Genomic DNA, 17,266 nt, shown 5'->3' on the forward strand with positions numbered 1-17,266 from the left:
CCAAAGCCCCCAGTGCCAACTTTAGCAAAGATTTTGATACGGTCTCCCACAATATTCTTTCCAGCAAGTTAAGGAAGTATGGCTTGGATAAATGGACTGTAAGATGGATAGAAAACTGGCTAGACTGTCAGGCCCAGGGTTTCCCAAACTTTATATAGTTGAAACCCCATTTTTTCAGTACCCTTTTTTGCGGCCAAAAATATAAACACATATAAACTGGGTTGAGACAGGAGGTGCAGACTCTGGGGTGTGAATGAGGGATTTAGGTATAAGAAAGAGTGAGAGGTGCAAGGTCTGGAACACAATTTGGATGCAGGAGGATATGGAGAAGGGGGCTCCAGGCTGGAGAGTGCTGGGCTCAGGTGGAGAGTTGGGGTGCTGAGCAAGCCACAGGCTTGTGGATGTGAGGGTGCAGGAGTTTGGGTTGGGGATGTAAGGGGCAGAGAGGTTGGAAGTATGATGGGCTCAGGACACAGATTTGCAGTGTGTGAATGGTGCAAGAATGTTGTGGCAAAAGATTGAGGATGTGGGGGTGCAGGAGTTTGGGGATGAGAGAGGCTCAGGACAGGGAGTTCCAGTGTATGATAGGCTCAGATTTGGAGTCGGGGTGGGGAGTACAGGAGTGTTATGATGCTGTGAGCAGATGACAAGTTGGTCCCAATTGGGGGCTTGCTGGCCAGACTTAATTTTTAAATAAAATATTATCAGACACAAAAGATTTCTGCATCGTCTTTATTTCTGAGAAGGGCAGGTAACCTGTTTTGAGTCATGGGTCACTGGCCCCCAAAAAAGTCAGTCGGGGTCACACAAGTGAGATGTGACCCCACCAAACCCCTCAAACCCTACAATTACAGCACCATGAAATTTCAGCCTTAAATAGCTAAAATAATGAAATGTATTATTTTTAAAATCCTGTGACTGTGAAACTGTCCAAGATGGACCATTAATTTGGTAGGGTCCTACTTATGTCTATTAATTCTGAGGTGGACACCATCAACTCACCACCCATCCACCACTTTCATTCCACTTCCTGAGGAAGTAGGAATAAGAGATCCTCCGGAAAAGGGCTTTTTTCCGGAGGATCTGGCCAGTGTAGACGCTCTTTTCCGGCTTTTCTAAAAGCCGGAAAAAAGCGGAGGACATTTTTATTTAAATGCCGCGGGGGATATTTAAATCCCCCGCGGATTTCCCTATTACGATCTCAAAAATTACCATGCCCCTTCCGGAAAAGGGGCCAGTATAGACGTAGCCTAGGTGTAAAGTAGGCAGGCTCAACCAAGCAGGATCCAAGTGTGAAGAGGTTCAATGTGCAGAGATTCAGCTGTGGAGTGAAAAATCTTGTCCTCAGAAATTGCTGAACCATTTTTATTGAAAATTTTAAAGAAGTTCAACTTGCAGCTGATATCTCAAACGCAAAATTTCACTCTGAATAGGTAAAATCTGGCAAATTTACAAGCAACTGATAACAGAGTTTTATGCTGATGTCAGACCACTTTAAGAATAGGCTACCACCTCTGTCTATGAATTTAGCCTCATAGCTCCCTTCTGAAGTAAAAAGATGTTTTACCTCCAGGTTAAGAGATATGCCCAAAATCACAGGGAGCCAATGGCAGATCTTTGGACAGAATCACAGGCCCCCAACTCCCATGCTTGTACTTTATCCACAAAGTCATTTGCTTTCTTCCTGCGATTGTACCTGAATCTATGAAGAAAGTTAGTTTTTGGCAAGGTCATTTGCGCTGTAGAATGGAAAAAAAACCAACGCGGTACAAATTAAAAGAAAAGAAAAAAATTACTTTCCAGTATAACTTTAAACCACCTTCTTTTATATACTTCACCATGGCATGAAAACAGGAAATACTGCTCTAGTGGTTTTCATTCCTTCTTCTCAATAGTATTAAACATTTTATGAGCATGGATATTCCAAAAGGCACTGTGTCAGGCCATAAACTGCAGAAATGCATATTCTCCAGAGGTTCATAACAAAGAATGCATATTGCAACAGTACTGAAAATGGTAATAATTATATTTTAAACAGTCATTTTCCACTAGCACAAAGTTGTGCCTTCTGAGAATAATTTTTAACAACTAACACTGGAATACAAAGTATCTCAATTTGCTTTTGTAGTGACGCATTCAACAGTAAACCAAAATAATTCTCCTTTATTAAAAAGTTTTTGCACAATACTATGCAGTGGAGGAATACAATTTAAACATGGCCAATGTGCCAACAATAAAAAGTAATTTAGAGAAAAATTATGGAGAAAAAGTAAGAACAATGCTCTTCACTAGACAACTTTCCCCTCAAGCTCTTAGTTTTTATTACTATACATAATAATACAACTGTAAACTGATTCAAAAAAAATGCTTTCCCAAAGTAAACCTATATATAAGTGAAGTATTTTCATTGCAATTATATTTCAACTGCTTGTAAAGAAATAAAGAAAACAATGGCTATTTTGAGTGCACTAGAAATGGCTAATCAAAAACAAACATATGGACTCAACTACCTGAATGAAAATGTTGCTACAAGTTTATAATGTGAAAGAAAAAAAATCCCGCAGCTGAATATAAAATACTTTCCATGCTTTCTTAAAGAATTTGTTTCTAGAATTGTTGAAGTGCATTGAAGGAGTCCATCTATATCAATGGGAAAACATATTGGAAAGCTATATTAAAACACGGTTCAAATACAACTCCTGTTGTCCTGTTTTCTAACAAAGTTTGATTCTCTGGTTGGTAGGGACAGTGCCAAAATGTGTTCCAAGCATATGCTCAAGTTAATACTGTTTTTCACTGGTCCAAGTATGATTGGTATAAGTGTTTTATTAGTCATGTTTTCTGAGTGAGCCTTCTTAATGATTTAATCTGTATTAGTCTTTTCACAGAATTAACACAAATAATAAACACTTTTCATTTATATATCACCTATTAGAAGATCGTTGTGCCCTTGACATTTATTTAGCTACACAACACAATTATGAAGCAAATATTCTTAATCTATATTATAAATACAGAAATTGGCATAGTTTAAATAATTTTCCAAAGGTCACACTTGAAACAATGGAAGAGCTGGGAAAAGAACCCAATCTTCTATCTCCCAATCCTGTACCTTAGCTCAAGGCCAACCTTCTTTCCTATACAAAAAATATGCAAATCACAAATTAAAATGAGGAATTCGGAATGTGTGTATATATATCACACACACACGCACACACTCCTTTAACTCACAATCACAAATAATATTTACTCATCAGCTTCTGAGGACTCTGTCGTTTACAAACATTAAATGTCAAGCCCTTAACAGTTGCAAAGATAACCTTCCAAATATAACAAATGTAATACTGCAATAGTATTTTCTCCTCTTCCTGACTCTCAATAGATAGTTCTGTAGCTGCTCCTTAGCTTTTCCAAGAAGCAACCGAATAAAATTAACAAAACTGATCAGCTTCACAACTGGTATTAAGAATCTTACAAAGAATTTATTCCAAATCATGTCAATTTAATAAAGAAAGTTACATGCAGCAGCAGCAGCACAGTCAAGCACTGGAGTTATTCACTAGGGAGAAGGACTTAAAATCCCAAGGTTGAAGAAGGGATTAGAGCATCAAGGAGAACTCACCTCCCTTGCAACAACCAGATGGCTGGGTAAGGACTGGATTAGAACACTCTACTGATACAGCAGTCAGGAGGATGAGCAGAAGAAGAGACAGAAAGCTCCTTCTGTCTTCTAACAATTGTGGAGAAGAGACTTCATATTCATTACAGCACATACCTGAGACTGATATAAAAGATCAGACCCTCTCTAGAGGGTCCAAGGAGGGCACTCTGCTTAAAATCCCAGCATCGTCCCTCTTCACAGCAGCTGGTGAAAGAGCAACTGGACTTCTTATTGAGGTCTTAACTATGAAACTAGTGTTTGAAGCCAAGATGTACACAATAATTTCTGGGTAACTGGCCTGGTCCTCTAGCTACATGGCTGATCCATTTCTCAAACTAATAGTAAAATTTCTCTAACTGCTTCTCTCTCTTAGCACCTCAATAATCAAATAAGTGTTTGTATAACATAACATACAAAAACAGTGCTCACTTTTAGACAGATTCACTGCAGGCATCAAATGATATGTAAAGTTGAATCATTTTTTGAAAACAAAAGTTAACAAAACCTGTGAACAGACTGAAAATTGTCCTAACTTTTTTTAAATTAACATGCAAGCAGCCTATTGGATTTAAACCATCCCCCACAGGATTCATAAACTTGAGCACTATGCTAGTGCATGACAGCCTGAAAGAGAAACTGACCAGAATATTTTAAGCATGTGTTCTGAGAAATAAAAAATATAAACCAGGAACAAATAGTGACAATTGTCTTTTTAAAACTTTTTATCAAGTTAAGGTGTTAACCTCAAATTAAATGAAATGTATTTATGAAAATAATGTTTTTAACCATAGCCTTCCTTTAACTCTCACAATTATAGTAGATAAAACAGTATAAGAGCTTGATCCCAAAATATCAGACTTTCACTCGCATTATTCATAGATGATAAAAGGAAAATTGCGATCTCATTAAATTGTTTCACATCCAAAGTCTATTTGTCTAAGACGGGGCAAGGAGACTTTCCTCCTCTTTTTTTTTTTTTAAAAACAAACGAATATGCATTTTCTTGTAGTAGTGTTAACCAATGTCCTCAACATATGCAATAAGGAAGCTTGCCCAGATTTGTAAAGAGATCATCCACAATGTTTAGGACAAAGCACCACGAGCCAAATCCATCTCTACTGTAAGCCAATGGTGTTACAATAAATTGAATTTCATCCTAAGCTTCCTTCAGTATTCCTTAAAATTTTACTGATTAAACACAATTATTCCTATAATTTATTTTTTCAGCTTCCAATTTTTAAAATGCTAGCTAGAGAGAATGGCTAGCCATGCACAACCATTTAGTTAACTGCTAGTAGTACTAATCAGCAAACTAGCCACAGAAATTTACATTTACAGAGGATCAGCAAGTAATCAGAAAACTACTTAAAAACCTGATACAGGAAAAGTAATATAATCGGTATTATTCTTACTATATATTAAAATATAGTTCTCTTTTTCTCACTGTTATAATGATATTACTTGTTTCCAGATTAGTATGAGCATCATATGCCTTTCATATAAAAATTAATCTAAGCTGTAAAACTCATCAGCCACATACTCTCCCTGGTAAAATTACTGAGAGAACATGCAATACAAGAATGAACATTTCCTTTCACGTGATTTAGTAGTCTCCAAGACTCGGCACAATATGGGATGCACACAAATAACAAAAACAAACAAAAATCACCCAACTGAAAATCCAGAGTGTGTTTTCACTTCCATCACATGGCTAAAAAATAAGATGTGGCTTACTTATAAAATGGCTTAAAACACACAAAAAAAAATCACATTGAAGCAGCATATACAACACAGAAAAGCCAAAGAATACATACGCCACCACATTTTGCTGTGGCATTCCACACACAGAAGGATGCACTCTTCATGTTAAGTCAAAATTATACATCCAGAGATTCTCACAAGTTGTTTAGGCTCTGCCATTTTTATAAGGGAAAATTTAATGTTATAATTGAGAGATTGTGGTCACTATCTAAATATTTTAGCATGGTAAATATTAATAATCCAGTGATCAAATAATATAAATCATTATAGTATATTAAAGAGTTAATAATGGATATATGCATTTGGATCCACATGCCTTTTAATGCAACATGCTGTTAATGTCCCTTGTTTAATAGCTTTTATGAACACAATAAACACTTTCTATACTGTTTTAGATCTTCAATGTATTCTAAAAACCATAGTTTTTTACACCAATTTTTTGTGCATATATATTAATATCAAACTAAAAAAAAAACCATGGAGAGAGCATTACATATATAAAGTCAAGCACTCATAAGTCAAGAATTATTTTAGGCCACTTGCACACAAACATGGCCTTTAAATTACATGACATGATCACATACTATTTTTTCTACAGGATGCCAGCCTTATTCAGTGCTCATATAAGAAGCTACTCCACTGCTCTCCAACACTTTTTTATTTCTGGATCCCTAAAAAAATTAGTGGTGCTGATCCATTTAGGACTCTTGGAGAGATAGGTTGAAAACCAATGAGCTATTTAATATTTTATTTTTGTTTCATTGTTTAATGTATAGCCCCCATTCCTTGTGAACACACAATTCACACCTACCTTTGAGAATAAAAGGGGAACTGAGACACATGTCTACATTATATCCGTAGCTTATTTCAAGTGTATTTTGAAATAGCTTATTTCAAAATGTCCCTTAATCCTCATGGAATGACATTTACTGGGACATCGGAATAATACACCCATTATTTCGAAAACTATTTCGAAATAATGGGTGCGCTGTCAAGATACGGACAATGCTATTTTAGGATACCAGAAGTATTCTAAAATAACGCTGCAGTGAAGATGTTCCCAGAGATATTAAGGTCAAAAGCATTCACTAATACTAGGTGCCCAATTAGGGTCTCCTAGGAATTGTTTTTCCAAATTATACAGCATGTTATATATTCAAAGCACAGCTATTATTAATCTCAGTTGTAGCTATGAGTACTCAGTGCTTCTGCAAATCAGACTCCAGAGATTCAGATTGGGCATACAGGAAATGAGGAACATAGTAATTATGAAACAAGATTTGACTGTCATAATTTAATTTGATCTCTCACACAAATACACAGCATAGGAATTTCCTGAATTAATTCTTGTTTAAAACTAGCACATTTAAAAAACTTCTATTCCTAATTTTAAAATTTTGCAATAGAAAATTCTCCACAAACCTTTGTAAATTACTCCAAAGTTTGGTTACCCTCACTTTTTAAAAAAAAATTTTTTTTTTTTTTTAAATCAGTTTTATTCCTCGACTGGATTTGTCTATCTTCAGCTTCCAGCCATTGGATCTCATTAAATCTCTATGATAAGTTAAATAGGGTGAGCTCCTTGAGACTCTTATTATAGAGTACTAGAAGATTTACCTGGCGTTGCTCAGGTCCTTAACTCAATTTTTTGTTTTCTGGAAAATAAAATTAAAATATATGCTTCATTTAAATGACGGGGGTAGGGCTGGAGATGAGGGGTTCAATATGCAGGCTGTCCTGGGAAAAGAACCTATCCCAGCCCTCTCTCACTGCAGCCGCTTTGGGACAAGTAAGAAGCCTCTCTCCATGGCCACTTGAAACTCCAGCGAGCATAGCTGGGGGAGGGGTGTATGTCTCCTGGCCAGGGCAGATCCAGGTTCATCTACCCCTGTGCTTCCCAGCCAGAGTGAGGAGTGCAGCAAACTGCATGAAGGTGAAAACCCTGCAAAGTTCCCGTATGAATCAGGGGGGGGAACAACTTCAGACCCCCGTCCTCCTTAAAGAGCAGCTAGGGAAGGAGAAGCTCAGAGCTGGGGCAATCCTGGATGGGGGGAGGCACTCTCAGTCAGTCCCTTTCACGTGCCTTTTGACTTCTGTTTCTTTTCAGAACAGTTTTATGAGAAGGTCACTTTCTGCAGGGCCTCACTAGAAACACAGCCACACCATCATGAGTCCCTGTTTACAATTATATTTTGAAACCTATCAGTCTCCTTTTAATCCCTTAAAGTGTGCCATGTTGATTTTGCATTGTTTTAATTCCTTAATCTATGTATCAAGTGGTACTGAGTCAATCTTACAGAAGTCTATTGCATCAGCACTGTGACCCTTACCAACCAAACTCCTAATCTTTATTAAAAAAATCGAGTTAGTTTGACAAGATCTATTTTCTCCTATACTCTGGTTGATTGACATTAATTATATTACCCTCCTTTAATTGTATATCAAACAAGTCTCAGATCAGCCTTTCCACTGTTTTACCCAAGATCCATGTCAGGCTAAAAGGCCGAATTACTCCGATCATTCTGCTTGTCCCATCTGAAAATTAGCACATCAGCTTTTTTTCAGTTTTCTGAAACTTCCACAGTACAGGTTGGACCTCCCAAAATGGGGACTCTCTGGTCTGGCAACATCCATGGTCTAGAAAAACCATGGAGTCCTGGCTGGGAACCCCAGTGGCAAGAGGGCTGGTGGTTTGGAGCCTAGCAGGGCAGCCCTGCTAGCAGAGCCAGGGCTGGGGACATGGCATCCCCGGTAATAGGGTTGGGGCCGGGGATGCGGCAGTCCTGATAGCGGGGCCAGGGCCAGGGATGTGGCAGCCACAGCAGGGACACAGAAGCCCTGATAGCAGGGCTAGGGATGTGGCAGTCTAGCTGCTAGGGCCACAGCAGCATGGCAGCCCAGTGGGGTGGGGGAAGCAGTGGGGAAGATTGGTGGGCTGGGGTCTGGCAAATTCCCTCATTCTGGACTGGTCAAGGTCTGAGGATGCTGGACCAGAGAGGTCCAACCTGTATTCCAAGACTTACTGAACAGTATTGTGAGTTCAGCAAGCTCCTAAACCAACTTTTGTAGAGGCTGTTTAACAACCTCCTAAGTTAATGTTAGAATGGAAAGTGTTTCACCATCATCATATGATATGAATAGATTGTGCTGCATTTTGCCAAATATAGGACAGAAATATTTTGAACTCTTCTGTCTTCTCAGCATTATCATTGACAGTTCTACAATTTACATTTAGCAATAGATCAATAACCTTTTTAGGATTCCTTTCAATGACCACCTATGAAAAAACTAACATCGCATAAAAACTCTGGCAGAGGTAGAGAGAGAATCCAGATCTCCAGGGTAACATGCAACTGCCTTAATTATAAGACCATCCTTCCTCTTCCTGCAATCCCCTGCCTCATTCACTACACACCTCCAACTTCTGCAACAAATGAAGCATGGGTTCAACAAACAAGAGATTCCTTCACTGCACAACTACAATTCATCTCCAGAGTAAGTCCACTGAATGAGGCAGGAATCATATATGATCATGTAATTAAAATGTATCACATTGACATCCACATGGCACATCAGCACGCCTGCAATTTTAGAGTCACTGCACAGACCTCTGCTATTTGAGCTAAAAGAATAACTGATAATGACACACACTTTGCCAATAGGTATCACAGATATTTGCTGACAGCAAAGGAATAGGACAATGTAGCACTTTAAAGACTAACAAGATGGTTTATTAGATGATGAGCTTTCGTGGGCCAGACCCACTTTTTTTTTTTTTTTTTGATCTGAGGAAGTGGGTCTGGCCCACGAAAGCTCATCATCTAATAAACCATCTTGTTAGTCTTTAAAGTGCTACATTGTCCTGCATTTTGCTTCAACTACCCCAGACTAACACGGCTACATTTCTATCACTATTCAGCAAAGGAATAGTGAGACTCCAGAATCTTGGGTTCCTCTCCTAGACCTGAAAAGGAGCATGCTTTAGTAACCACAGATTATTATGCTTATTTTCCTCCAAGATTAACCTTTTCTGCCACATTCCTTCCAACCTGTCCCAGTCCTGTCAATTCCCCACCACACCACCTTGTCCTTCTCCCTTTCTCCTTGTTTACCCAGTCCCAGTCTCCACTCCTCAGATTTCTTATCCCACCAAAACTCCCCTTGAGGAACCAGTCTCAATTCGTGCCTTCCTGCTCCTCATCCAACCTGTCTCTCCCCTTCCTGCTCCCACCATTGGTTCATTGTCTTCGTTTCCCTCACTGGACTCATGAAGTTTTTGTCTTCACTCCATGACTCTGATCCAGTTTCCTCCCTCCCTGATTCTTTGACCAGTCTCTTCCTCCACCCCTTCCCAGCTCACCCACCTATTCCCCCACCAAACTCTTTACCAGATTTGTCTCTTCTCTCCCTGCCAGACTCTGGTTCTCTCCTCTCCTCCTCCCCCAGTCTCAATGTTTTCCCCAGTCAATTAAATCACAATCCCTTCCACTGACTCCCAGGCCCAGTCTCCCACCCCATGGCTTCCAGTTTTCTTTCCCAGCCAGTTTCTGCTTCATTCCCTTCACTCCCACCCTAATTTCCAGTTTCTAGATCCAGTTCTGTCACCACCAAGTCAGTCTCCCAAGCCCATCCTCCTTCCCCCTCCAATCTCAGTCTCACCAGAGACCTTGTCTTAACCTATTCATTTCCTTTTCCCCAGTTAAGTTTTGGCCCCTTTCTCGATGTAGCTAGCATTGAGAGCACAAGAGATACAGGCTCCTTGCTCTAAGTACCAGTGTAGTAGCAGCAATTACAAAAAAAACTCTGGCTTCACCCTCTAGGCCTGCTCAGTTGCTTAGGGATGGTGCATGCAGAGTCTGGTCATCAAAGACCTCTTCTTAGCTAAAGCTCACAACCAGTACTCCATCCTCATCCTTGACTTGTCAGCCACCTCTAGCACACAAGTTACTCTCTTCCCAAAATCTTGACCTCTGTCTTGGCTTCTGTCTCTCTCCCCTTCTGGGTGCCCTCTCTCCTCCCTCTTTAACAGGCTCTTCTGCAAGGTTAAAGCCTCAGAGGGATAGCTGTGCAAGTCTAACTAAAAACTGTAAAAACAAGGAGAGGTCCTTGGTCCTCTTCTCTTGTCACTCTTACCTGTCATTTCTGGGTAATCTCGTTTGCAAACAAATTCAGCTATTATCTCTAAGCTGACAACTCAGATATCCACCTTTCTAATGCAGAAGTGTCCTCTTCTGTCCAAACTAAAATCTCATCCTATCTCTGTTTGATATCTCCTCATGGTGTTTTAGCTCTCAGGTCAGCAGAGTTAAAACAGAGATCCTAACCTGCCTCTTTATCTTCTTTCTTCATCACTAATAGAGACCACCATCATCCTATCTGTCACTCAGGCCTGTAAACTAGGTGTCTTTTTCAGCTTGGCTCTCTCTCTTTCTTGATCCTCCAATCCAAATTGTGTCTACATCTTGCAGATTTTTCATGCATAAAATCTCTGAGATACGACCTTTCATCTGGGCTCTCAATCTTTCTTCTTGATTACTGCAACATTGTTCTCACTGGCTTTGACAAATAAGATCTTGCCCCATTCATATCCATTCAGAATGGTGCTGAAAAGATCACCTTCCACACCACCCTCTTTGAATCCATCCACTGACTCCCCCATAAGCCTCATCTTCATTTTCAAGGCCGTTTACGGAACAGTCACACCCTACCTATCATCTCTCATCAAATTCACTACTGACATGTCAGCTTTTACTTCAGTCCCCATTATGCCACCCTTCACTGCCCATTTGTTAGCTTTTTAAACATGTATCTTTGTTCTTTCTTCCATGCTGGTCCTCATAATTGGGAGGCATTCCCCATAAATATCTGCAGTGCTACCTCATTATCTTCTTTCAAATTCCTCCTCAAACTCTCCTTTTCCATGATGCCTATAAAAAACTTGACAACATCCAGGCTCCACTGCATAACAGACTGACCATTCATTAAAATCTTTAAAAACAACAAATAGACTAGTAGCACCTTCAAGACTAACAAAACAGGTAGCTGGTATCATGAGCTTTCGTAGGCGCAACCCACTTCTTCAGATGACAATGACCATTCATTGTTTCCTTACACTCTCTCTCCATCTGTATTCATTTGATGGATCTTTTTTATTTACTGTGAGGCTGTCTACCAGCATGACAGCTCAGGTCAAAGCTCCGCTTTCAAAAGTGCAATTGGAAGAAGATATGCAAATTCCGCAGGAATTTGTATATCTTCTTTCAACCGATCCCTGTAGTCTAGATGAGCCCTATCAGAGGCAACAGCGCAGGGAGGGGGAAGGCGGGAGCCAGTGCACGCGAGAAGCTGGCTTAAAAACTGGAACCCTGCACGCACCAGCTACTCTCTTTACAAGAAACACTCTCTTTGTAATTGCTCTTGGTATCTTAGAACAGTAAAGTAGCCACTGAGCAGTCAATAATGGCACTGAGGTGTTCAAAAACTATTTTTGTAAAGTTTCAATGATTTTTTTTAATAGTTCTAAGATTTCTGACAGAAATTTACGTTTATATTTGAAATTGTGAAATTAAATTCTCTCCTCGACCAAAGCTGCAAATACTAAATTTATGGCCAGCATTTTAAACCTCTGTACAGAAACATAAATAGCACTCTGAAATCAAGAAACAACCAACAGACAGTAGGAATAATACCTACCTCAAAACACTACACTGTAGTTTTGATATACTGAAGAACTTTAAATGGTGAAGTTTTGTTTGTTTTTAACCAACTCTAAATGGTTTATATAGGGTTAAACAAGTCCAGAGGATGCAACAAATAACATAAGCATGCAACCCTCAACTTTTTCATTCATGTAATGTCTCTGTAAATCATTTGAAGCTTCATGAATATTAATATACTGTCTCCCTGTTTCTAAACAGGGCTCTAAGCGTGGTCTCTGGATGGCTCACAGCCAGCTCCAATTTACATTTTAACAACTAAAATCAAAATTAAAATATATTGTAAAAGACATAAATGAACATCTTCCAGTAGAAACTTTATAACCTTCCTTTTTGCCATCACTTTTTCCTTAAAAATTAATAAAAGTATCATTAAATACACACTTTCTTGCATACTTCATGTGTTTCCAGCTTCTTTTTAGCTCTATAAATATCATTGGGTGCGGTAATTTGGGATACTACATTTGCACACAATTTTTAAAGGCACAGATGCAGTGTTTTTTAATTTTCTCAAGCTATCCAAATGTCTTGATATTTTACAGAATAAACAGAATGCAATTCTTCTTAAGCTAAGAGGATAGATTCTTCCCATCATATGCATAAATCTGACTAAGAAGGCAGCTATACAAACCATAGAAGTTAGAGATGTACAAGATCTCTCATTTCCAAAGTCTCTACTTTAGAGAAGTTCCCCCTCTCATATTTCAACTGTTTCCATTAATGGAGCCTCTCTGAAATCACTTGCCAATTTTTTCCATTCTCAAAATGATCTTACTATTAGAAGCTTTTCTTTAAATCTAAAAAAACCCAACAAAGAGTCTGGTAGCACTCTAAAGACTAACAAAACATGTAGATGGTATCATCAGCTTTCGCGTGCCCTATTTGTTTTTTAAGTTTTTCCTGATACAGACTAACTCAGCTACCACTCTGAAACTTTAAATCTAAAGTTACTTCTTTAATTCTTAGGAATTACATCTTTTAATACCACTTTGATCAATATCACCCACTCCCGGTACAGTACTGAACCATTGTTTGAGTGATACTGCAGGCTTACTAACAAACCTGTGTCAGGATCCACTGTGACACTACATTCCTGAGCACTTTAATTCATAAAGGAAGGGGAATACTTCAGATCCCAAATTCATGATCACACCACTTGAGCCTAGAAAAGCCACGCTCCATTTGAGACTCCACAAAATTTAACAGGAGGGAATAGGAAATCGATCATCAACAGGTAATACTGACCAAAAAGCATTGGAAGTACTATCTTAGACAACAGCATCAGAAGTTACAGAACTAAATGAGCCATATTTAATTGAACCAACACAGATAACAGCCTTACCAAAAAACTAAAGAAAGTAAAACTCTGAAAAAGATATGGGAAAGAGAATCTTGTAAACCCATTCCTAAATTTTGAAACACATATTAAGGAAAACACAATAGTCGTCAAACTGAATGAGCAAATAATGTTTTTTTTCCTTCACAGTTATGCTTTACAGTAACTGGCTTGTCCACCTCTGATAAAACATCATCGTTTTTTCATCTTCCTGTTTTCATGCTTCTCTGATTTTATGACTATGGGTCGGAGACTTGGGGGAAGAAAAAAAAAAGAACTTACTGGTATTGAAAATTCCTCAGCCAAGTACTTCAACAAGGACGCTCCTCTGGCCAGGAAGTTACTTCTCTCCAACAAGTTGCCTTGAAGTTTCATATCAAATTCCTTTCTGACCACTGAAGCAATAGAATCAATTATTACAAGCTTAACCTTCTTAGAAATGATTTCTTCTTCCAAAGTCTCAATCCTTTAAAAAAAATTATATTGACTTAGGTGAAGCAATAACATCAGATATTAGTTGTATAAGTACTATGGTTAGCACACATTCTCACAAAAATATTTTATAAGCATAAACCTGTTACACCAAATTATACAAAATGGCCACATCCCCCACCGACAGCATATTACGAGCTGTGCAGGTGCTCAAGGCTGCAGAAGCGAGAGATGCTTTCCCCCAGCATCAGATCTGATGCGGCAGGAAGAGATGTCTATCCCCGGCAGCCCCAACCCAGCCCTTGATCTGCTGCAGCCTGAGAAGAGGCAATCATTTCCTGACCCCAGCCCAGCCCGGTGCCCCTCCCCCAGTCTCAACCCAACCCTATCAATTGTGGCAAGGAAAGGCACCTCTCCACCCAGCCCAAGTGCTACTTCAAGGAATGAGAACTGGAGGGGCTGGGAAGAGTCCTCTCTCCCCTCCTGTATCCCCAGGAGCATCCTGCACCCCAAAAGGCTGAATCCAAAGCCCACAACCCCAGCCAGAGCCCTCCCCTTGCACTGAACCCCAACCTTGAGCCCTAGATCTCCAGCCCTACTTCAGAGTCCACACCTCCAGCTAGAGTCCTCACACCCCCACACCACAATCTTCTGTCCTAGACCTGAGCACACATCCCCCCTCAGAACCCTTCTGTCCCTCCCCGCCATATGAATTTTTGTGTGTGCACCAATATGGAGGTGATGTGTTTCGCATCACTTTCATATTAGTGCACAGAGAAAAATTAGAGGGAATACTGGTCTTAGTTATATAGTAAGCTGTTTTCATAACAGCTTGTCATCACAGGTTACACAGGATCATAATGTAAAAGGCTTCCTGGGCAGACAGTCATGAGTGAGCTCCTCTCTGTGTTTGCAGGAGGATCCTGGGATCTCCTTTTCTATCTCCCCCATAGTGTAAAGATGGAAGGAAGATACCCAAGAGGAATATTTGAGAGGTACTTCCATGATTTTGCTCACTCTATTATAAATTGAGCAAGAATAAACTGGGTGCCCATCAGATGCACAAACTCCTTATGAATTACATCTAAAAGTTATGAAGGAATTCCTGAAGACCACATTTTGTTAGCTAGGCATTAGAGTTTACTGTATTATAAAAATAGCAACATTAATATCCATTGGCCGTATGCTAAATGAGATATCACAGAAAGCTTTTTCAAAGCCTTTCAAATAAAGACAACATGGGATCAAACACGTGAATCAAAATACAGGGCTGCTGGTCATTTTGCACTAATTTTATCTAGTCAGACATGCCTAGTTATTCAAAATATAAAGGGCCAAAGAAGTGAATTACCATGTATAAAGCTTGAAATGTAAAACATATTCACTACAAATCATTTAGCAATTATGGGCTTTTCATTGCTTTCCAAAGTAAACAATACCTTTTTAGCACACAGTCACAGGTGAGTTCCGGATAGAGATGAATGTTACGGGTCATTGAAAACAATTTTTCTTCTGTGACAAAATAATTAGGGAAACGGTGTCCTGCTATCTCAACCAACCTGTCAAAATCCAAAAGGCACATTACAGCAAATTCTGGGCTAATAAGACAGAAACCTTCCCGTATCCCTGACCAAAAATTAAAAGTATAAAAAGGAAGAGATATTTGATTAACTAAATAGATGAAGACTGAACAAATGTACATTTAAAATTAATATTTCACTTCTTTTTCCAAGAAGGAAGCACGGTCTAGGGATGTTAGCAACTAGTCAACTGTCTGATAAGCATTTGCTTATCAGACAGTCGCATAGCAACTTGACTGGTCACTCTCCCCCTCCCCCCATAGGGAGAGGCAGCAAAGGGGGGAGCAGGAGATGGTGCTGGGGGAACCAGCTTTAAACCCTCCAGGGCTCTTGTACATTTCAAAAGCAGAAGTGTCACAGGGAGCACAGCGCGAGTGGGGACTCAGGCAGTCCCTGCTCGTCCTGTGCCCCCCCCCTTTGCTGCCTCTATGAGAAGCAGCACAGGGGGACAGGAGCCGGTGGTGGGAGAAGTCGTCTTATCAGAGGCACTGAGTGGCGGGGTAATAGGGAACACTGTTGTGAAGCAGACCCTGTCCGCAGGAGACCCAACAGGGAGCTGGGCCCCCGCCACAGACAGGGGCTGTTGCCACCAAGACAGCCAGGGCTGTCTGCCGCAAACAGGGGCTGCTGGACTCAGCACGAGCTGGAACCGAGCAGTCCCGGCTAGCACTGATCGCTGCAGTTCAGCATATTAAATGTAGTAAAAGCCCAGCAGCTCTTACTACATTTAAAATGCAGAGTCACAGTGCAGGTGGCTCTGGAGCTAGCACAAGCCAGGACTGCTCATTCCCAACTGAAGTAGGCTCCTAGGGCTACTCCTGCTGTGGCTCTGCCCAGCAGTGCTTATCGACTAATCATATAGTTGATACAGGTTGTATCGACTATACGATTATCCAGATAATCACATTTTAACATCCTTAGCATACTCTAGGGGACAGAATGGAGAGCTTGAAATCAGGAGATGAGGAGTATATTCCCAGCTATGCCACTGAGTCATTAATAAAGTTAGGCAACATGCCACCTCACAGGGTTAGCTCCTCTATGAGTAAAAGTAATAACATTTCCTCAAGTAAAAGGAGAATTGTGAAGTTTACCTAGTTTAATGTTTACACTAGAAAATTAAGTCAACCTATCTTAAGGCAGCATACATCTGTCAAAGTAATTAAATCACTGGTGTGTGTATATATTTTGCTCTTTGTGTATTCTTGCCAGGTACACTTGAACCAATTACACTGTCAGTGTAGGGCATTGTGGGATGGCATCTAAAGCCAGCAACACAGTGTCTACACTGTCACTTAAGCAACCTAACTTCATAGACACTGACTCTATGCCTCTTGTTGAAGTAGAGTTATTAAATTGGTAAAATGGGGGCAATGATGTCAGTGGGAGCAAAATTTTAGTGTTTACACTTACATAGCTAAGTCAATTTAATTTGCATAGAGTTCATCTAACTCTGTAGCGCGGACCAGGCCTGAATGAAATGCACTTTGAGATTCTTGTAGAAAAGGAACCACTAAAGAGCAAATTATTATTACTATAGTTCCACTTATCATTGATATTTGCATTTAAGTAAGAGTATTTGTTGATAATCCCAAATCATCTTCTCTTCTGCCTCAACCCTGTAATGAGATCACAAAGATGAGTTTGTGTCATCATAGAAATGCCTCTGGCAACCAGCTGATGTCATAAACACAGGATTAGGACATCTCTGCAAAATCCAGAAGACAAAAAGGTGGGATTGAGAGGAAGAGATCATGATTCAAATGCAAACTGGTAACAG

At 39.8% G+C, this 17,266-nt stretch overlaps 1 protein-coding gene across 9 annotated transcripts in view; it reads right to left on the reverse strand.

Annotated features, from left to right (window-relative positions):
* RAD51B (RAD51 paralog B) overlaps window positions 1–17,266 on the reverse strand; it is a 627,945-nt gene that overhangs the window by 574,736 nt on the left and 35,943 nt on the right. For all 9 annotated transcript variants that reach the window (XM_075927356.1, XM_075927355.1, XM_075927354.1 and 6 more), the window contains exons 6-7: window positions 15,346–15,465; window positions 13,757–13,940 (exon numbers count right to left, since the gene is read on the reverse strand). In XM_075927356.1, the coding sequence (XP_075783471.1) occupies window positions 13,757–13,940; window positions 15,346–15,465 (304 nt within the window). The remainder of the gene's footprint in view (window positions 1–13,756; window positions 13,941–15,345; window positions 15,466–17,266) is intronic.

Source organism: Pelodiscus sinensis, chromosome 4 (genome assembly GCF_049634645.1).
Source record: "Pelodiscus sinensis isolate JC-2024 chromosome 4, ASM4963464v1, whole genome shotgun sequence".
NCBI lineage: Eukaryota > Metazoa > Chordata > Testudines > Trionychidae > Pelodiscus > Pelodiscus sinensis.